Source organism: Rutilus rutilus, assembly GCF_951802725.1.
Source record: "Rutilus rutilus genome assembly, chromosome: 12".
In the NCBI taxonomy this organism is placed as follows: domain Eukaryota; kingdom Metazoa; phylum Chordata; class Actinopteri; order Cypriniformes; family Leuciscidae; genus Rutilus; species Rutilus rutilus.
The window spans coordinates 16,612,391-16,634,645 of NC_140217.1; the positions used below are offsets into that span (position 1 = coordinate 16,612,391).

The 22,255-nt window shown below is 37.6% G+C and overlaps 1 protein-coding gene across 2 annotated transcripts; it reads right to left on the reverse strand.

The window, feature by feature from the left end:
* Positions 1 to 351: 351 nt before the first annotated feature.
* Positions 352 to 20,953, reverse strand: acox1 (acyl-CoA oxidase 1, palmitoyl). Of its 2 annotated transcripts, none has more exons than XM_084426120.1 (14): positions 20,708 to 20,953; positions 19,759 to 19,918; positions 15,652 to 15,812; positions 14,467 to 14,574; positions 14,233 to 14,352; positions 13,015 to 13,130; positions 12,449 to 12,618; positions 12,074 to 12,236; positions 11,729 to 11,919; positions 6,104 to 6,298; positions 5,842 to 5,947; positions 5,158 to 5,301; positions 1,281 to 1,487; positions 352 to 1,108 (listed from the first exon to the last, which is right to left on the reverse strand). In XM_084426120.1, exons 1-14 carry the CDS (start codon positions 20,814 to 20,816, stop codon positions 1,058 to 1,060), a joined length of 2,001 nt encoding a protein of 666 aa, XP_084282246.1. In that variant the 5' UTR covers positions 20,817 to 20,953; the 3' UTR covers positions 352 to 1,057. The 2 variants fall into 2 exon arrangements, with proteins under 2 accessions (XP_084282246.1, XP_084282247.1); XM_084426121.1 differs by lacking the exon at positions 15,652 to 15,812 and adding an exon at positions 17,407 to 17,567.
* Between the last annotated feature and the right edge of the window lie 1,302 nt (positions 20,954 to 22,255).

Genomic DNA, 22,255 nt, shown 5'->3' on the forward strand with positions numbered 1-22,255 from the left:
TAGGACATCTTTTGTCTCTTATGTCAAGAATCAGTGTGCTATCTTTAGAAAGGTGGAGAAAGACCATCATTTTATGGTAGACCCAAAGCTGTGGACTGTGCATTACCCTTAAAAGGATAGTTCACCCAAAAATGAATATTCTGTCATACTTTACTTAGCATCATGCTGTTCCAAAGCTAGATTTGAGATGAGATTTGTTTTAGCACGAGGCATACACAAGCTTCAGAGTTTACCATATGCTCTCGATGTGTTCATAATTCATTTAAATGTAAATATTTTAATTGTAATTAGAAATGAAAATTCCACTACCTAAATTCATGAATTAAAAATACTCCACAATTTACACAACTGTAAATGTTATAATTTCCCTTTATTAATGTAGCATAAGAATTGAAATAACAACAGTGTGAAAAAAAATCTAGTCACAGATCAGTACACTTCTATGTAAATGGTGGAAATCATTGCAATAGAACTACCAATACATTGATTTTGATTCTCGCTACAAAAATTAAAACATTCCTGTCTGGGGGTCTTATTAAGGCATGATTTTAAAGAGGTATGTCTGACCCTCAAATATTTAATTATTCAGTAAATAGCATTCAAACTCAAGTTATTCACAGTATTCATAGTACAAACATTCACTTTTAGCATTTCATTTGAAGTTTATGACCCAGAGGATTTTGGATTTTATGCAAATATAGCTTGATGATTTGATCCTCTAGAGAGACAAATTAAGCAAATATTACATACAACAAATAATCTATACAATTATAAAAAGTAATGAATGTGGATTTACTTGAAATTATTATTTATTTTAAGTGCATAGAGACAGCAATCATGACCTACTTCTCTAAAAAATTAGAATGCATAACAGAACCATACCCATTTAAAATTAATCAAAAACAAAAAATAATCTCATCTCTGACAGCAGAATCCATACATGTGATGAATAGAAGGTCCTTTTCTACAGTAGATGACAAGGAAATCTACAGCTGGTGGAGCAAACGGTATTAGCTGTCTTCGACAGACTCTTCCCTTTCTCCCATAAATGCACTGCTTACAATTTGGACTGTAGGGGCTTCAAGTACTTGTGGTATGACTCGTGCACCTTAAGAAAAAAAAATTATATGAGGGTCTTGTAATATCATTTTACAAAATAAAAGTTTTTAACTTGCACAACACAATTTGCCATTGCATTCTTCACCAGACATGAATACGATACATTCACATTTCTAAAATAAGACAACATTTTCACAGACACCCAAGCACTGTTTACTCACCTCAGTATGGTTCAGAGGCGATCTCTTGGCCCACTCAAACATGTGCTCATAGACATTTCCATCATATCGCCCCAGAACAGAACCAAGCATCTCATCACGGTAGTCAAAGGCATCAATCAGAGCCACTGCATTGGGCCTTAGCTCAGAGAGAAGATCCTTCAGCCTCTGTGAGATCTGAGTCAGCTGAGGAACACTTAGCAGACCAGCCTGACAAAGAAGAAAAATATGATCAGGTGTTACAGCTGTTACACCTAAAAGAGATATGCTAAACTGCTGTTCTAGGAGCAGCTGTCTCCATGTCCAATGACATACTGCAAATCTGTGGGACACCCCTGTGAACCACAAGACAGGGCCCAACTATGTTTGTCACAATACTATAATAATATGTCACAATAATAGTTCAAGCTTAATTAGCACATATAAAAAAAAAAAAAAAAAAAAAAAAGGAGTACAATACCAGGGGCCTATACCATGTAGCCGGTTTAGTGTAAACTTCAAAATCTGTGAAAGTGGTGACGGATTGCACATGCATATTACGTGTTTAGTCTATAGGTATGCACATTTGAATATATATATGCGTAGGCGCGTAGTCTTTCTTTACAAAGTGACATTGCCAAATTACTTGTCTGGCCTGCATAATACAGAATTTTTTGTCGTTTCCACGGATCCATACGAACTGGAATCATTTTGATAACGTTTTATCTGTACAGAGGTAAAGGGAAGGAGTCTATTTGTTCAGGACTGCATTGTCGTCGTGTCTAGGTGCAGGTCCTTCCTCAAATCTGGATATGGCCTGGATCCGGTGGACTACGGTAAACCTCGGGATAAATAAAAAAAAGACTAATATTAGCGTAGGCGCCATTCTTCTTATGATGTAACGAGTACATCGAGTGTTATGGGAAGTGTTCCCGGTTTCGGCTGACCTAATTTATGCAGCCTAACATTTTACATGATTTGAATAATAGAAATGTATAATGTTCTATGTGTATGCCAGGTTAAAGAGATGTGTTTTTAGTCTAGATTTAAACTGACAGAGTGTGTCTGCTTCCCGGACAACGTTAGGAAGACTGTTCCAAAGTTTAGGTGCTAAATAGGAAAAGGATCTACCGCCAGCAGTTGATTTCGATATTCTAGGTATTATCATTTGGCCAGAATTTTGAGATCGCAATAGACATGAAGGACTATAATGCATTAAGACCTCGCTCACGTACTGGGGAGCTAAACCATTTAGTGCTTTGTAAGTTATCAGCAATATTTAAAAATGTATACGATGTTTAATAGGGAGCCAATGCAGTGTTGACAGAACTAATATGGTCATACCTCCTGGTTCTAGTAAGAACTCGAGCTGCTGCATTTTGGACCAGCTTTTGTTTATTATGCGTGCAGGGCAACCACCCAGTAGAGCATTACAATGTAGCCTTGAGGTCATGAACGCATGAACTAACTGTAATTTATATTTATATTTTTAAGATGGAAGAATGCGGTTTTACAGATGCTAGAAATGATGAACCAATGAAAGATTGGTATCAAAGAGCACACCCAGGTTCCTAACCAACAACTTGACAGAGCAGTCATCAATTGTTAGACGGTATTCTAGGTTAGTACGTGCTGAGGCTTTTGGTACAATAATTAGAATCTCTGTTTTTTCAGAATAAAGTAGTAGGAAATTACTAGTCATACAGTTTTTTATATCAGCTATGCATTCCGTTAATTGGTAAGTTTCGTCAGGGCGCGAAGAAATATACGGCTGAGTATCATCAGCATAACAGTGAAAACATAATGCTTCCTAATGATATCTCCCCTGGTTAGCCTGTACAGATTGAACAGCAACAGTCCTAGTAGTGAGCCTTGTGGTACTCCATAATGAACTTGTGATCGATATGACATCTCTTCATTTACTACTACAAACTGATAACGGTCAGATAAGTATGATTTGAACCATGCCAATGCAATTCCACTAATGCCAACATAATTTTCGAGTCTATTCAAAAGAATGTTGGGGTCGATATTGTCAAATGCAGCACTAAGATTGAGTAACCCTAGTAGAGAGATACAACCACGATCGGATAAGAGCAAATCATTTGTAACTCTAATGAGAGCAGTCTCAGTACTATGGTCTAAATCTTGACTGGAAATCCTTGCAGATAACATTTCTTTCTAAAAGGAACATAGTTGTGAGGATACTGTCTTTTCTAGTATCTTTGACAGAAAAGGTAGATTCGAGATAGATCTGTAATTGACTAATTCTGTAGGATCAAGTTGCGCTTTTTTAACAAGCAGTTTAATAATAGCCAGGTTAAAAGTTTTCGGTACGTATCCTAATGACAAAGATGAATGAATGATATTAAGAAGAGGATCTATGACCTCTGGAAGCATCTCTTTAAAGAATACATATATTTTTATTGATTTATTATAATTATATTTATAATAAGCAACTAATCTGTATTATATTATACTTATTTTTAATTCTTAATTAAAAAAGACATTTAAATTAACACCTGCCATGGTATGTCTTATTTGTTGTCTGATTTAGATTTGAATCTTTTGTGTGTTCTAAATCGATGCGCTGTACCGTTTAAAGGTGAAGTATGTAGTTTCTGCGACATTAGTGGCACCAACGGAATTACAAAAATAAAGCACATTTTAAAAATGTCCCTTTCGCGCCTCTCTCAATTCAAACCTCACAATCACCGCTCTTACGGGGTGCTTGTGAAGGCATGTCTTAACGTAGACTACTTTCAATAAAAGGTCCAACATATTAGGAATACTTTTAGCTGTGTTGCTATGTGTCATGAGAGTAAGCAAGTGAGTAGCTAACACTGTGTAGAGCGAACGTGAGCGTCTCGCTTATTAAACCCATCCAACATATCTGAACTGGGCACATTTTTTAACATGACACGGCACCCACTCGCCACTGCTATATAGTAGGATTTTGAAAGACAAAATCCTCTGGCATTTAGTGATTATGATTTATTATAATTATTTTATATGATTTATATAATTATTATACCCTTTATCCATTGCACATAAGCAATTTATTGTAGTTTAACAACTGTTATTAAGCAATTAGTTTAAATAAATATATATATATAGATATGTATTAAGGATGGATTAATTATGGATCATTATGTAATATAAACACACTCTAGAATAAATATGCTTAATGACTACATGAGCTTACAGGTTCAAATCTCTGTATATTATCAACTATATAAACTAACTTCACAACTTCCAGTTGCACTGATATAGTAAGATATTTTTATCTTCAGCAGTAGAGAGAATTGAATCCCCGAGAAGTGAATCCGAATCGCAGCGCCGCATGTTTCAAGGAATGTGATTGGCTGTTTGCTACTGATGTCACTTACTGATAAGCACAAGCTCCCTGAACTCAGGATTAAAACCTGAGTTGATGGAGAAAGTTGGTGATCACTGTTATGGTACCAACAAACGACTGGATTGGTTTAGATTTGTCAACTCAAAACTAATCTTGTAACCCTTAGTTTGTTCAATTACCATTATGGTACAGGCCCCAGGGGTGTCAAACTCAGCTCCTGGAGCTCCTGAAGCTAAAGTCTGCAGGGCTGTGGAGTTTGACACCCCTGGATAAACAGTATATATTAATGATCAGTGCTGCAGTTTTGGATCTAGTATTGATACATATCTCCTGTTTTTTAATGTATCTGGTGAGTGAGATGCTGTTCCTTCTATGATTAGAGACAAAATAACTATTCATAACTGTTATCAATTAATAAATGTTAACATTTCACAACATATAAATTCAATTAAATAAACTCTGCAGTCTCAGGTACTGATTTATTATCTGGGTTGAGCAAAATATATGAACTAAATATGTCTTATATACTGTATGGTGTATAACCTGTAAAAAGTCTCCAGTGTTCTGTGCGACTCCATGAAGGGCATAAAGCAGAGCCAAAGTGCTGAGCACAGAGTGGACAGCCGTATCCCCAATCTCACTCAGTTTAGCAGCAAACAGCTTCACTACCACATAATGACAATGAGCCTGTGGAGAGAGAATGAAAAGGAATTAGTCAAAAACAAAATCTTTAAAATAATAATTTCTGCAACGCTGAATCTGTACAAATCATCTATTATGAAATGATTGAATGGGTTTTGTATACTGAAACAATTCATTAACTGAATTTGTTTTAACAGAGGGGTGACCAATCCTGGTCCTTGAGGGACCAACAACTTGTCTTAACATGCCTGCCTGGAAGTGTAGTTGAAGTGTTTCAATTGAAACTGAGGGAGCACAAATCAATCAGATCCCCCTTTAGCCCCCTCATGGTGCCGGGCCTGGTTATGACCAAAGCTTTCTATTGAAGAACATTAGACTGTTAAGATGCCTCAGAAGCTGTTTGAGATCAACAAGTCAGCTGCCCAAGCTTTCGGGCACAGCCCATATTGTGAAGACCTCTATCTTGGTTCAGGTTTGTTTAATTGGGGTTGGAACTAAATCCAGCAGGACAGTGGCCCTCCAGGACCAAGATTGGACACCCTAGTGTTTATATTATTACTCAGGTTGTTTTTAAAGAAGCCTCACATCAGATGCTCGGACTAGATCAATGGAACTGTTGTTCCAGGCATCCTCATTGCTCTTGCTGTGCTGTAGCTCTGCCTGGAGGTTCTTAGCTGCCATTTCAACTAACCTGTGAGCATTTTTCAAAAACATTCTCAGTCACTGCAAAAATTCTATGTGAGCAAGGTTTTAATAGCACTGTTATCTATGGCACATTTTACAACCTGCCATAATATACCACAAAATCTATTACAATCTATTATACGTTTTTCTGGAACCCACTTACTTTAAAGCTCTGAATTTGTATGCCTCCACAATGCTGGCCAGGTCATTAATACTGACCAGGTCATTAATACTGACAACAGTGGGACGGGAGGACACAGAATGGGGCTGTATTCTGTTCTGAGGTTCATTCAGGTAAGAAACAATGCCCGTCAACTGCTGTCCTGCCCGTGCTTGTTTGTAGCTCTTCACCAAATACCTAATTAACAGAAGACATGTCAGGTAATTAAAGTTGTACAAATAAATTATTTAATTGAGATACATGGTAAATCATCTCATTGAATATTGTGAATAACTTTAACTTTGAACTATTTTAAAAACACTCGGAAACTGAAAACAAATTATCTATACGTATACATAACGTAACACTATACTGTACATAGATATTATATGCATAATAAAAAAAAAATTCAGCCAATTATTTCTCAGCAGGATGTCTGTACAAAATTGCATGATAAAATTTGTGAATTCGGATGTTAACGGCACTTGTTTCTTTAACCTCTGGCAGTTTAGGATTTGTACCTTTTTAGGTAACATTTAAGGTTATTCACTGGAATAGGAAATTAAAATTAAAACTGCTTAAACAAGTCTTGTAAGCAAGTGTTCAGCATGTGTTTTATGGCTTTACATCAGTGTCTTAAAACTTGATTTTCTCAAAAAATACAAACTTTTACATACATTTGGCACACATATTATTGTAGAACAGTTTTTACTGTATACAGTGTAATCTGACTTTAGCAATTAGCAATGGTAGTAACTAAAATAAGCACAAATATAGTTAGTTAACTGCCAAAAAATAAAAAATTAAGGCATTTTAGATGTTACATTCTTGTTTCTCTGATTTTGTGTTGTAGGACACCATTCGATATTTTGAAGTGTTTCCTTTGTTCCCCATTGTTCCAGTGTTTCACGGTCACGAGAAGTGAATTAAACTGAAGCTCTTCATGTTCCATGTGATTGGCTGTTTGCCGCACGTCACACTTTCAGGTGCACACGCTTCAGAGTTAAGTGCAAACTCTGGATCAAACCTGAGTTGACAGAACGTTTATACCGAGCTTTGTGAGACCGCTAAACCTGATCCCAAACCAGGTTGGATGTATCTAGACTTGTGAACTCTTATCTAGACTTGACAACTCTAAACCTACTCTGAAACTTTCCAGCCATCTTGTTAGTATTTTGTAGTATTGGTACTCTGTTATTTTTCATGTCTCTACATTCAGTCAATATGTGGAAAGTTTGAACTTTATTCTTGCCTAGATGGTCTAGTATTTTTTCTTGTTGGATTTTTCTGCATTTATGGTTGTAGATTTCTTCCCTGCCTAAAGTCTCTTTAGTGTTCCCATTTTGGACTATTCTCTGTCTATGATTCTACACTTCCTGTGTAGCGAACTGTTTCACCTCTTGCCAAGTCCTGTGATCTTCCCACTGTCTCTCTGTCAGCTAGCCCTGATGATTCCTATGTTGCCAGGCTCACTGGGCTTCCCTGCTGACAGATTACATCAATTTGTATGGAGATCAGCTTCTTGCCTACTCGCCCCTAACAGACACTACTACTCTCTCAAGCTTTCATCACTGCATATCCCTTGAGTGGACAACCCATTCCATGACCCTACAGTGTATGGAAGCTTATGGGTAGCAAATTTCAATTGGAAATGTAATATGCAAAATGACAATGCAATATGTAAAATGGCAATGCATTTCTGTATTTTAATTTAAATTTTCCAATACATTTGTGCAACGTTTGGTGCAAAATGAAAATTCAATTATATAATTTACATTTGCCATTTCATACACTAGTTTTAATATGTAAATTGAATACATATTTTAACGCTTTATAAGGTGCAAAATTTAAATTAAAATGTATTACAGAAATGATTAGATATGTTTAACATGTTCAAGCAAAAACTGTAGCAAAATTGTAATTTAAAGGTGCCATTGCATGGATTATTTTATTATTTTAGAATGTTTCCTGGGGTGCCCTTATAATGTCAGTATGTTTTTTAGAGCAAAATTTGTTATAATTTAGAAATAAAAGTCATATTTCCTAGCCTGATTTTAGCCTCTGATTTGAACACTCTTGTTTGAAGGGGCGTGTCTGCTGTGAGACTGCAGTGTAAACGCCCACTGCTGTGATTGGCTGCTGTGAGACTTCAGTGTAAACGCCCACTGTTGTGATTGGCTGCTGTGAGACTTCAGTGTAAGCCTGTTGATCACGTGAATGAAGATCTTATCATTGCAACGCAGTTTCTGCACTCTCACTAATGATTTCACCAATGCAAACATGATGTACATACAGTAAGAGCTTCGTTGTGCAGTGTAACAGCGTCATTGATTTCATAACGAGTTTTGGCAAGTGTCCAGATAAACTCGCGCTGTGTGACTGACAGCTTGGGCGACTGGAAAGGGATTGTTCTTTGATCGCTATCTGTATATTAATCACAGTTTAAGTAAGATTATTTTCATCCTACTAAGAGAAACGACGTGAAGTTGATCGTTTAGTCACTGGCTTGATTTACTGATGCATAAACAGTATTGAACGACTTTGAGAGAAAGATTATCTGTCTGAACTTGAACAATTACACATCAGACATTCACATAACCCACTGGGTCTTCAGAGGCTCGGATGAAGGAACTAAAAAAAACCTTTGTGTTCATTTGTACATCCAAACACTGAGCAACTTGCCATGCTTCGCTCGTTTGCAAGCCATGATGTCTCTCGAAGAAAAATGATTCGTCTGCGCAGTTCCGCCTGGCATTGAACATGGGCTGGCATATGCACATTTTTGGAGGCGTACATATTAATGATCCCGACTGTTGCGTCACAGTCGGTGTTATGTGGAGATTCACCTATTTTTCAGGGGGGGTTTTCAAAAACGAGATTTAAATAAGAAGGAGAAAACAATGGTGTTTGAGACTCACTGTATGTCATGTCCATGTACTGAACTCTTGTTATTTAACTATGCCAAGATAAATTAAATTTAAAATTCTAGGGCACCTTTAAAGGTGCATTGCGCAAGTCTCTGAGTTTTTGCAGAACTATGCCCCCTTCTGGCGACACGCGAAACTGCAACCAGAGTTGTGCACGCGGTTACGTGGAGTTTGGGATGAACTAGAAGCCGGTCTCTTTGAATCCATCTTCTACTTTTGCAAAAGTCGCTTGAGTTGTCTTCGCTGATGCGGATAATGGCGGCGAATACACAAACCTGCCAGACATACCCAGGTGAGCGTGAACGCGCATGACGTCACGCCCAGTCGATTCCGACCCGAATCCCTCTTATTTATTTTACTGTACAGGATTATAGAGGCAATCGCAGTGATCATAGAAGGGCTCATTCAGCCCATCAGGCAATTGTTTAAGCATGTATGGGTTCGAAAAACGGGTATTTTTAACATGAAATGTTGCGCAATGCACCTTTAAATGATATTTTTTCTTAATTGCATTTACACTCACAGTTAAGACACTTGCGATTGCATTTCCATTAAGTGTCACGCAATGAATGTAGCAAAATTCAATGTGCAATTTGAAAATGCATTCTGAGCCGATCACGTGCCCGCCCCGCCCTGTCAATCACTGCGTGAAGGCGGGGCTCGGCAACAGGTAAAAATACGCTACGGTGCGTATTTTGAGGTGTTGGAAGGAAACACGGCAGCAGCAGAGCTGATACGAGCGTTACATTCACTAGCAGATGAAGTGGAGCGTGGACAGAGAAATGGTAGTGTTTCCGAAGATTATTACGCGTCTGCAGGTGATAGAACCAGTACGATGTTGGACCGTCTGGGTCTGGGAGAATGTTCTGCCTTATCAGGAGTCAACATTATGCTGAGCTGCTGTTGTCTGATGCTGGACTGCGTTGATGGTTTCGTTTTGTATAAAATATTCTCATTGTCTGATACATGCTTATCTTTATTCTTATTAATATTAACTTTAATACCCAATAATGTTGGAGATCCTATAGTTTTTCCTTACAAATGCATAGGCCTATTACTCTGTGATCACATAATATGACAAAGCTCGGTTGGTATTCGGTATTAATAGCTACCTAAAAACGTGACCGCTCTTTACTGACTGTAATGTTCAATAAAGTGACGAATGTGATGTGTGACCATCTCTGTTTATGCAGCTGTATAATCATAAAATATGAGGCAGACATGCGAATCCCCTTTCTATTTTATCAAGCATATTGATCAGGTATTAATACACAGGGTCACGGAATCTGACGGGTCAAATTCATCGACCTAGCCTTTTTTGGGTGAATGTGGAGCAGGTCGAGGGCTGGTGACGTCATCGTCTATATTTTAAACAACGAAGCAGCACACGAAACTTTAACCGGCACAAACGATCACACAAACAAACGAGACTATTTTGGGTGAATGTGGAGCAGTAGGGGGCTGAGTGACCTCAGAATGACCAATAAATATTATTTTAACATTTAAGAAACCGAAGCAGCACAAAATAAACGTTTATCGGCGCAAATTAGCACAAACATATGAGACTATTTTGGGTGAATGTGGAGCAGGTCGGGGGGCTGGTGACGTCATCGTCTATAATTCGGTCTAATATTTCAAAAACTGAAGCAGCACAAACAAAACCGGCATTTTGAATTTTGCTACATTCATTGCGGGACACTTAATGGAAATGCAATCGCAAGTGTCTTAACTGTTAGTGTAAATGCAATTAAGAAAAAATAACATTTAAATTACAATTTTGCTACAGTTTTTGTTTGAACATGTTAAACATATCTAATCATTTCTGTAATACATTTTAATTTTAATTTTGCAACTTATAAAGCGTTAAAATATGTATAAAATTTACATATTAAACAGTGTATGAAATGGCAAATGTAAATGATATAATTTTCATTTTCATTTTGCACCAAACGTTGCACAAATGTATTGGAAAATTAAAATTAAAATACAGAAATGCATTGCCCTTTTACATACTGCATTGTCATTTCGCATATTACATCTCAAATTGAAATTTGCTACCCATAAGCTTCCATAGCAGTGCGTCAAATTACTCATTGTATTGTTTCTGATCAGCAGTCACTCCTATTATGCCCTAAGCACCAGGCTCATCACTTGAAACCAATCTCTCAGTCTTTAATACAAGCCTCTGTTACATTCAAAATGCACAAATGTGGGCTCGGCTAGGCCAGGCAAGTGCAAAACTGTTAGCTACCGCACACACAGTACCAGTGGCCAAAAAAGTATATTTGTAGTTATGGTGTGAGTTTAGTTGCTTCACTCAGTGACGGACAACTATATTAATGTCAGTGCTGACACCAGTCTCTTCTTATTAGCCAACTTTCCCCCAGTTTCACAGACACGGCTTAAAAGGGGTGGTTGATTATGATTTCACTTTTAACTTTAGTTAGTGTGTAATATTGCTGTTTGAGCATAAACAACATCTGCAAAGTTACAATGCTCAAAGTTCAAAGCAAAGGAAGATATTTGCTTTTAAAGAAATCGATTTTTAAGGACTATAAACAAACGGCTGGTAGGGACTACACAACATTCCTCCCAAATCACTGCATGAAGTTACAGATATATATCATAATCTATCATAATCTATTTTACTTATTCATTGCAACTTCAGTTTGAAACAGTAAATGTAAACAGGTGTTTTTACCTAGCTGTCTGCAGCATCATAACTGTATTTTCTCCCTCATAAGTGCAGGTCGGTGTAAAGGTGACATAGATGTCAGGTAAACTGCTGCAGCGGGAGTAACCATGTCCACCACATGACATGCGACACACCTCAATGCCTGCATTCGTCGCCCAGGTGGTAAAAGCTTTCAGACCTGCAGATAGAGCATGCAGCTATAGAAAGAATAAAGAGAAGTAATTAAAAAAAAGTAAAAAAATTAGACAAAAGACACTCAAATTGAGCTATAAAACAGACAAACATGTAAAAAAAAAAAAAAAAAAAGATAAACACATATATCAAACTTTTTTATAACATATTTCTGCTCACTTCTGGCAGCTCACTGAAGTCACCCTGATTAATGTCTCCTGAGATGCGATGGTATGTTTTACTCATGTATTGCCCCACAAAGTGGAAGGCATAGGCAGTGGCCAGCAGAGGAAATAGTTTATACTGCTGGGTCTGATAGTCCAAGATCTGTGGCTCTGGTTCTCTAAAAGAAAAAAATTTAAAGTTAATTTAAAGTTAATTTAAAATCACCTTAAAATGTTTATTTATTTCTGTAATATTTGTTTGAGCAAAAGTCTAAAAGGAAAACCCAAGAGAGTGAGAGTGAGAGTGAGAGTGAGAGAGAGAGAGAGAGAGAGAGAGAGAGAGAGAGAGAGAGAGAGAGAGAGAGAGAGAGAGAGAGAGAGAGACACCCACCCTGGGCGTAGTTCAGACTGGTGTCGGACTGCACTGTAACGGATGGCAATGGTGCAGGACTTGGAGAGAGCTCGTGCTGACTCTCCCACTATCATGGAGCGAATAAACACCATAGTGCCATATGTGAGCTTATCACTAGGAGGCTTCACATATGTACCGTCTGGTTCAACCTATACAAGAACACACCAAGTAAAGCAATTACATTTGAGAATGCCCCAGTGGAAACAGTTTTCTTCATAATTTATTTATTTAGTTAAAGTACACATCTTAAAATAATTCAGAATCTTTCTTATTCTTTTTTATATTATTTATTCCTTTTGTCATAACATTTTGTTGCTTTTCAAAATTCTAAAATTCTGTTTATTTCCAGTATTAAATTAGTCTAGTCTTTAGATTAGATTAGATTAGATTTTGTCTAGTCTTTTGGAATCCACTCAATATAAATGAGCACACATAATTATAAACTATTTAAAATCTTCCTTGATTTTGCTTATAAACTCTAAACACAAGCGAAAACACAATTGCTGTAACCTTTTTATCTTTCTGTGTGAGCAGGATATGCTCACCTTGGCATACTTCATCAGCATATTCTCACGTGGAATCCTGACATTTTCCAGTTTCAAGTAGCCATTATCAACCTCATCAAAACCAAATTTGGGGCCAATATCACCGACCACCACACCTGTTCAAACACAACAGATACAAAAACAATGACTTAATTATTGAAGACTACATTCTTTGTACAAATCATATTACTAGACAAATGTCTAAGCATCAAAATATCGGGCTGTCAAATTGTAAATAAAAATTCATTTTGGACAGAATGACTTAATAATATCTAAATAAAAAGTCTATTACAACAAGATACTGCAGAAAAAAAAACATTTCAAAAAAAAAAAAAAAATTCATTCAGCTTTTCTTTAACTGCTGGGTTTTTTTCCGTTTGTTTTGTCAGTTACTGTAACTTTGCCATGTGGTACTGTCAAGTTTATATTTAGGCATTTGACTAGAAAGAGCTAAGGGTGTGATTTTTCTTTTCAGTTCACCAAGTTAAGCAAATTTAATGGAGTGTTGGGTCCTTCGAGATTTTATTTTTATTTCTTTATACATTTGTGGAATTAGCAACTTTTGCCACCACCCCTACTTCTTGCAAATCCAACAAATCATATATAAGTTATTGGACTGTCCTTTTTTAGTTGTTGCCATAACAGTGTAACTTGGCTTTAAAATCCAATAATTTGAAACAATATTTTTAAAACTGCACTATTGCATAGGCTCGGTGTAAGATGAATCAATAGGTTTTTGGTCCAGTTACACAGCGCAACAATTAACAAGAAAAAAAATTGCATTTCATTGGTGTACGTATTGATGTACAATTCCCATTTTTGGAAGGCAACAAGTGATTGTAAAATTGCAAAGTGGCATATAATTGTGATAAGATAAAGCAATCATTCCATAATCTGGTGACTGTGTAACAACTGCAGTCCTTCTAAACTAGGGGTGCCAAACTCTGCTCCTGGCGGTCCACATTCCTGCAGAGTTTAGTTCCCTGCTCCAACAACCATACCTAAATAACTTGATTAGCTTGATAAGGTGCGTTTAATAAACTCTGCACGACTGTGGCCCTCGAGGAACTGAGCTTGTCACCCCTGATCTAAACAGTCTTATAGTCATATAATACCATACCAAAAAAACAACCAAAACCTCACACACATGCTCCATTCTGTATCTCTCTATATATCATCACAACTTTTAGGGACATACACCAACTCAAGGTTCTGTACCTGGCAGTGGCATGTGTGTCTTCATACTGCGAATGGGTGTGATGAAGGCATGTAGGCCATGACACTTGCCCTGCGTGTACAGCTGAGCCAGGACTATAGCATGATTTGAGGTTTTACCCACTAGAAAGACAGAGAGTAAATTAATAATTTTAAAAAAGCATGTAACGTAATCAGTTGTACACAGTGACATTATAATTGACATAAAATTGTGTGATTTGAGCAGGGCTTACTCACATCCACCTGGCCACCATTTGATAGAGGAGATTGTTGGACTGTTCAAAACAAACTCTTGGGTGGAAGGGTCGTAAGTAGCAGTGGTTTCAAGAGCACGAATGTGTGTACCTAGAAGGATATTATACATGTGACATATCACAGACAACTGTAACTACATATTACAGATTTACGAGTAAATCAAAGTGAAATTCATGCAGTTTCAAAGTCAAGTATTGCCAATTATTTAAACAAATATCTAGGACTGAGCAAATTAACAAGCTCTAATCCCCTTAGTGGTTCAGTATGTAACAGTATTCATAATCTTTAAGTTTAAAAGTTCTAATAGCATTGTTAAGGCAACCCTTGTAGGTGTTTGACAGCAAGAAAAATAAATACTCTTTACTCACTAACTCACTCTCAATTTTTTTGAAAACCTAATTTTTCAGATTTTATAAAGAAATTCAGTTTACTTTGAAAATAAAGCATATTAGAAATAATCAATTAGAGAGTCAATCGGCTATCTTTACCAGACAACAGCAAAACACACCTGTGGCATTGATTCTAAAATGGATATCAAACAATTTATTGCACTTGTAGGTTGCTTTGTTAACACCTTTCTGCCAAGTTCATCCCCAAACCAGATTACATTAGGAGAATGTAATGTGCTGGCCATTGCTTTTGGTTCAGGGTGCCACTGACTATGGATCCAACAAAAGAACCCTAGACCATTAAGCTTCCAGCTCCATGTTTAGAAGTTAGTGTCGACAGTATCCAACAGCAGTGCCGCAGAGCCATACAAACCACCGAGCCAGCTGTATCAAGATTGAAGTTAAGACAAAGCATATAGCCTCAGTGAGGTTAGGGTTAGTGGCGGAGTTAGGCACTGAGTGAGTCTCTACCCAAACTTCTAGTCTGAGACTGCTGGCCTGGCACTGCTGGTTAGAAACTGCTGTCATGTATGGCTCTGCAGGTGGATATGTATCATTGGTGTCATACAATTAGGAACCATCCTTTATCTCAGTCTGTCTTTCTTTGATATTTGCCCTTTTCTTGCCATTATGATAGCTATAAAATACTGTCCACATAATGCAGTAACAGAGATGATGCAGTAACAAAATTTCTACAAAATCTGGAAAAATTTATAATACCTTTATAAGATTTATAAGTATAGAAATGTGCGTGCAGGTAGGTTGCCAGATTTGTTACCGTGCCCCATCTCAGTCTGTGCGTAGGTGCCAATAATCTTCAGGTTCCATGCTGGCATGAAGAAAGCTTCCAGTTGTTCAGGTGAGGATTGGTTCAACAGCGTCGGCAGGAACATGCCCAAGTGCAGATCAAGGGGTTCTGGACGCCCTCGGTGCACACAGCTTTGATAGGGCAAGGGTCAAAGTGAGAGGAGTATTTAAAGAAAAAAAAAAGGTGTAAGAAAGAAATAGAAAGGCAAGTAGAAAGGTGGAATATGTATTGAGAATCAAACAAGGGGGTGTGAAGAATGAAAAGGAGAAATGTCAGAAGAATGTGTATGAATGTAGACGAATATGGATGGGATTAAAGATGATGGACAGAAAATTACAAAAAAGGAGAGAAATCATTTTAAGCAGGTCATGCAGATGCTGATTAAACATCAGATTTAATAATGATTAATGATTACACAAATCATTTATCAATTATAATAATAAAAACAACATTTTACTGCTGTAAAAATAACTGCACAAACTGTATTCCTTAAAACAGAAGCTCTTCAATGGCAATAAATACAATTTCAAAGAATGCATAAAAACATGCATAAGATATAACAAGTTTACTCTAATAGTTTTTTTTTTTTTTTAAAGCAGCGGCACATAAAAAAAAATAAAAAAAAAATGTTGCAGACTAAGGGGCCATTCATACAGGATTCACTCGTGTTCAAAAACAGATAGAGCTGGATGTTGATATAGCTTTTCTACATTACTCGACAACACAATGCATCTTAAAAACATGGCACTTATGGTATGAATAACTGAGAGGATAAGGAAAATGGAAAGAAAAACATCTACAGAAGTGTCCATTTCTATGTAAGCAACAGACAAAAACTAATATATCACCCATGGCCATGGGACATGGGTACTTAAACTGGGAAAGAACAAAATCTCCAAAACTGTTTCTCAAGATTGTTTCAATAATATATTTCAAATCACCTAAATATTTTTATGTCAAGCTAATGCACATGCGTGTTGAGGAGAAAATAGTAAACGCCTCTCTCAAAAATCTTACTTTCAAGAGAGAAACAATAGGGTGACCTGTTTGTCCCATATTCCCAGCAGATACATTTCCTCCCTCTAACTGACACTTCAGCACAAAGAAGCCATTACTCTCTCAATGCCTGCTGCTTCTTCCTTCTTACAAACGTACTATCTCACATTCCTACTAAAATTAGAGTTTTAATTAATAAAACTAATACATTTTGTAGGACAAAAAAATCTAAATAATGCATTTAATTTACACATATACAGTACAAAACAGGATGTATAACTACAATATAACAGGCACGTGACAGATTTCAAACTAAAAAGCTGGACCAGACTTAGCCATCAAAATAAACATTACAGGCCGTGGTTGAGGTGCAATCCTTTTTCCTTAATGTTTGTATGCTAATAAGGTCAGGATGAAAATATGTTTTTGAAAAGTGGACTAATACACACAGAACGGGATGGAAAATGTTTTAATGAACGGTGAAAACTAGGTTAAATCAGGAGTACTTATTTTCTGGTATTGAGTGACTATAGCCAGCTAACAATTCATTATACTTTAGGAGACCATAAATCTGAGAATATGACCATACTGAGCTGTCAACACCTGCAAGGGTCATGCTTAACGGTATGTACTGTTAACTCTAAACCCCAAAAGGACAACACTTTCATTTTGGTCTAAACAAAGAAAGTACATTTTCCTTAATTGTCTGGGAGAGAGAGAGAGACTGACCGTGCCCAAGCTCTGTCTGAGCATAGGTGCCTAAGATATGGAATGACTCGGCTAATGGGATCCATTTTTTGCGCTGTTCAGTAGTGCACTGGCTGTTTAAGGTGGGTATGAACATGACATAATGGACACCAAAGGGCTCTTGATACACACCCTTAGCAACACTGCAGGATGGAAGACACGTATAAAACTTCAACTCGAGAAACATGTAGATATTTAGTTACAGAAATGTACAATTTTATAAAGGCAAAGATATGTACATGTTTATACAGAACTGATTTGAATGATTAATTAACAGTCAAGAGTGGCTGCACTGGTTGATGCTAACTCAACTATTTTCATTGTGCTAAATGTGTATTAAAAGTGAACTTTTCAAGCATGTCTGAATCACCTAAATGTGAATAATAACCAGTTTAATTTCCTTCTGCTAATTCAGTTTGAGAATATGGGTGGAGTTGGTAGCTCTGGCTTCAATTGCCTTTGACACACTTTTAATTGGAGACCTTTGCTCAGGCTGTCTCTTTAAACACGTTGGAACTTGCCTTTGCCTTTGGAGAAAGATAACTAAATAATGTAATGTGACAAATTGTTTAATGCGCATTTACAAGATTTCTATTCATTAAAAAAAACTAACAATAATAATTAGAAAAATAAACAGGACATTTGTACTCCAAATGCAGGAAAATGTATTCTTTCAGCAATGTGGGCACTCAGCATCTCTGTAATCGAATGACATGTCATGTATGATTTTTATACATGACATGTCATTCGATTACAGAGATTCTGAGATAAAGGTGGCAAAGACACCAGGGCACTCATGAAGGAGTAACTTACTTTCATATTTGTTAAGACCATGAATTTGAGTGGGAAAATTGTAATGATAAGGAATGAGTAGACTAGTAGATACTAGACGAACATTTTGACTAGTCTGTTATCATTTTATATAAACTTTACAACTCAAATGTTTTCTATCTTATAAACATATTCCATATAGGGTGATTTCAGGTTGATTGAGACACATTTTCCCAGGTATCTCAATGGCAAAATGTATCCCAATCAACCTGAATAATTCACTCTACCATATACACTCACCTAAAGGATTATTAGGAACACCATACTAATACTGTGTTTGACCCCCTTTCGCCTTCAGAACTGCCTTAATTCTACGTGGCATTGATTCAACAAGGTGCTGAAAGCATTCTTTAGAAATGTTGGCCCATATTGATAGGATAGCATCTTGCAGTTGATGGAGATTTGTGGGATGCACATCCAGGGCACGAAGCTCCCGTTCCACCACATCCCAAAGATGCTCTACTGGGTTGAGATCTGGTGACTGTGGGGGCCATTTTAGTACAGTGAACTCATTGTCATGTTCAAGAAACCAATTTGTAATGATTCGAGCTTTGTGACATGGTGCATTATCCTGCTGGAAGTAGCCATCAGAGGATGGGTACATGGTGGTCATAAAGGGATGGACATGGTCAGAAACAATGCTCAGGTAGGCTGTGGCATTTAAACGATGCCCAATTGGCACTAAGGGGCTTAAAGTGTGCCAAGAAAACATCCCCCACACCATTACACCACCACCACCAGCCTGCACAGTGGTAACAAGGCATGATGGATCCATGTTCTCATTCTGTTTACGCCAAATTCTGACTCTACCATCTGAATGTCTCAACAGAAATCGAGACTCATCAGACCAGGCAACATTTTTCCAGTCTTCAGCTGTCCAATTTTGGTGAGCTCGTGCAAATTGTAGCCTCTTTTTCCTATTTGTAGTTGAGATGAGTGGTACCTGGTGGGGTCTTCTGCTGTTGTAGCCCATCCGGCTCAAGGTTGTGCGTGTTGTGGCTTCACAAATGCTTTGCTGCATACCTCGGTTGTAACGAGTGGTTATTTCAGTCAAAGTTGCTCTTCTATCAGCTTGAATCAGTCGGCCCATTCTCCTCTGACCTCTAGCATCAACAAGGCATTTTCGCCCACAGGACTGCCGCATACTGGATGTTTTTCCCTTTTCACACCATTCTTTGTAAACCCTAGAAATGGTTGTGCGTGAAAATCCCAGTAACTGAGCAGATTGTGAAATACTCAGACCGGCCTGTCTGGCACCAACAACCATGCCACGCTCAAAATTGCTTAAATCACCTTTCTTTCCCATTCTGACATTCAGTTTGGAGTTCAGGAGATTGTCTTGACCAGGACCACACCCCTAAATGCATTGAAGCAACTGCCATGTGATTGGTTGATTAGATAATTGCATTAATGAGAAATTGAACAGGTGTTCCTAATAATCCTTTAGGTGAGTGTATATCATAACCGAGAGAGAGTTTCTTGAATCATGACAAATATGCATACCTCTTGTAGGAGTAAATCTCCTCTGGATCAGAAATACCATATTCCCTAAGTTTCAGAATCATCTGAGCACTCTTACGCACTGCTGCATCATATCTCTCACTGCGGGAGAGGAAGTTCAGGTCTTCATGCTGGAAGTCTGGATCACTAATGACCAAAGACTCTAGGGAAGAAAAATAAAGCAATATAGGTGATAGGTGATAAACTGTACAGGTTATTTTTTTTACATGGATATAGAGAGATTTAAGAGGCTAGGTGCCAGATTTATGACACACACACACAAAAAAAGAGAAAGAGAGAAAAATGATGATAATGAAATGGTGGTCCCTGCAAATACTCAGGTCAAATGACGTGATATAAGAATCACCTCAAAGTAGCATGGCAGCAGTGAGAGGGCCACTGACCTCAAGATAAATGAAATGTTTCTCTTATCTGAATGGCATACAGGTAATTTTCATGAGAAAACTGCATGAGAAACAAAAACTGTACAACTGAAAAAAGCACCGCAATAGTTTGCAGAAACAAATATGAAAATTGTTTTGTTGGGAAAATAGCAATAAATAATTTCGAGCCATTTTTATGTTTCTGCCCTTAAGGAATTATTTTTAGAGTTATTTATGTTAAGATTTAGAATTAAGACAGTTTTTCGATTTAAGTGTTTTGCTTTTTTTGTATACCACACAGGAGTATGGACAAGACATGACTGGAGACTCAAGCTCAGTGCATGAGAACAATCAAGTCATGAGTCAAGTCAACCCAGCCACAGAAGGCACATAAAAAGACTAAAAGCAAAACTACATGCCATTACAATAGCTACCAAAGCTTTTTATAATAATAATACAAAATTGGCCAAACAACTGCATCATTTTAATATTATTTAAAATTATTATTATTATAAAATAAATCAATAAATAAGTGCAGATGATATCAGATAATTCTGATCACAGCTGACCTATTTCTCTCCTCCTGCGAGTCTTTTCTGCACCACCGTCCAGAATATTCGTAAGGATCTCCATGTTAAAAGATGCATTTTCACGTTCACGGCTAATATCAGGATTCATGACTGCTCCGTTGGACTTTCTTTTGGACGAAGTGCCTTCTGCTTTGTGTGCTTTTATTGATGTTGTATAACGTTTCAACTCTGGCCTAGTGGAGTTTGTTACTTCCTGGAAGGCGGGCAGAGCTGGTAAGTCCCGCCCCTTCCGCTAACCCCACTGGACCTCTAGGTTGAAAAATCGTCAATGCAAGTGAATGTGAGACAGTCCCGTTTGAATTTTGCCATGAATGTGAACATATGTTGTCTGTGAATTTTTAATATAATTTTTCGTGTGAAGAATGCTACAATTTAGCGGGTAGAAGTTTGATACGGTTAGACTTTGTGTGAGAGCACTTTGTGGACTACAACTCTTCGCTGCTTTCGACGCGTTTGAAGAAAGAACAGCCCATTTGGTTTGAATGGTGACATTTGGGTACAAAACACACAGGCATCTCGATCTGTCTCCATAGATTATCGCAGCATTAGCACCGTGATTTGACAAGTGGAGGGAAAATGTGTTATGGGATGACGACGTCACATAGGCGACATAGTCTTTCTCGTTATGTCTTTTCCTCTGCTAGCCAAAGAATCGTGCAATATACTGTCAAACTCGTAACATGAAAAATTATATAAAAAATTCACAGACAACATAATGTTCACATTCATGGCACAATTCAAACGGGACCAGAAAATAATTATTTTCTCACATTCACTTGCATTGACGATTTTTCAACCTGGAGGTCCACTTGGGGTTTTACGGATGGGTAGGACCATATCATATATAAACACTAGATGTCTTATGGCGCAGTCACTTCCGGCATCATCGTTCGGCCATCTTGTGACAGTGCTCTGTGCATTAAGGTGAATGATCAGCACGCACACAAATCCTCTTATCTCGCTGAAATCTTGACGGATTTACAAACGGTTTGGTTTCTTACAAACGTTATTAACGTGGCTATAATTCCGAATGCTTGAACATGTATGTTATAATTTTTCGTATGTATGCAGTGTCATAACTACATCTCTGACGTTTATAACAAACCAAACCGTTTGAAAATCGGTAGAAAAATGAGCAAGTTATGGTTATTTAAAAGTACATGCACCATTGAAGTAGTGAGCGAGTACACTGTGGCAAGATGGCCGCCACGTGCGGACGTCGACCTCCATTGGCCAGCAGTGCGCACGAGACATCTAGCCTTTATATATGATATCTATGGGTGGGACTTACCAGGGCTGCGTTCAGCCCATAGACTGTAAAAAAATAGGTTCAGCCCATAGACTGTAAAAGGTTCAGCCCCGACAAAACGTTGCACAACGTTTTCTCTTGTTTGGTGGGTGTGTCAGAACTGCAGTCCAATCAGCCGCAACATATAAAGCACGCGGTATTAAAGTGAACTAACTCGCACAATGGGTTCAAGGAAAGTAATTTACAAATGTGTTCGATGCAGCTCGGTATACGCAACA

Bases quoted from the DNA above. Each gene is read 5' to 3' on its own strand.
- acox1 (XM_084426120.1), bottom strand. From the start codon at position 20,816: ATGAATCCTGATATTAGCCGTGAACGTGAAAATGCATCTTTTAACATG. The intron at 14,575-15,651 runs GTAACAAATCTG...ATATCCTTCTAG, and splicing joins ACAGACTGAGATGGGGCACG to GTACACACATTCGTGCTCTT. The intron at 12,237-12,448 runs GTGGGTGTCTCT...TTTTTCTTTTAG, and splicing joins CAGTCTGAACTACGCCCAGG to AGAACCAGAGCCACAGATCT.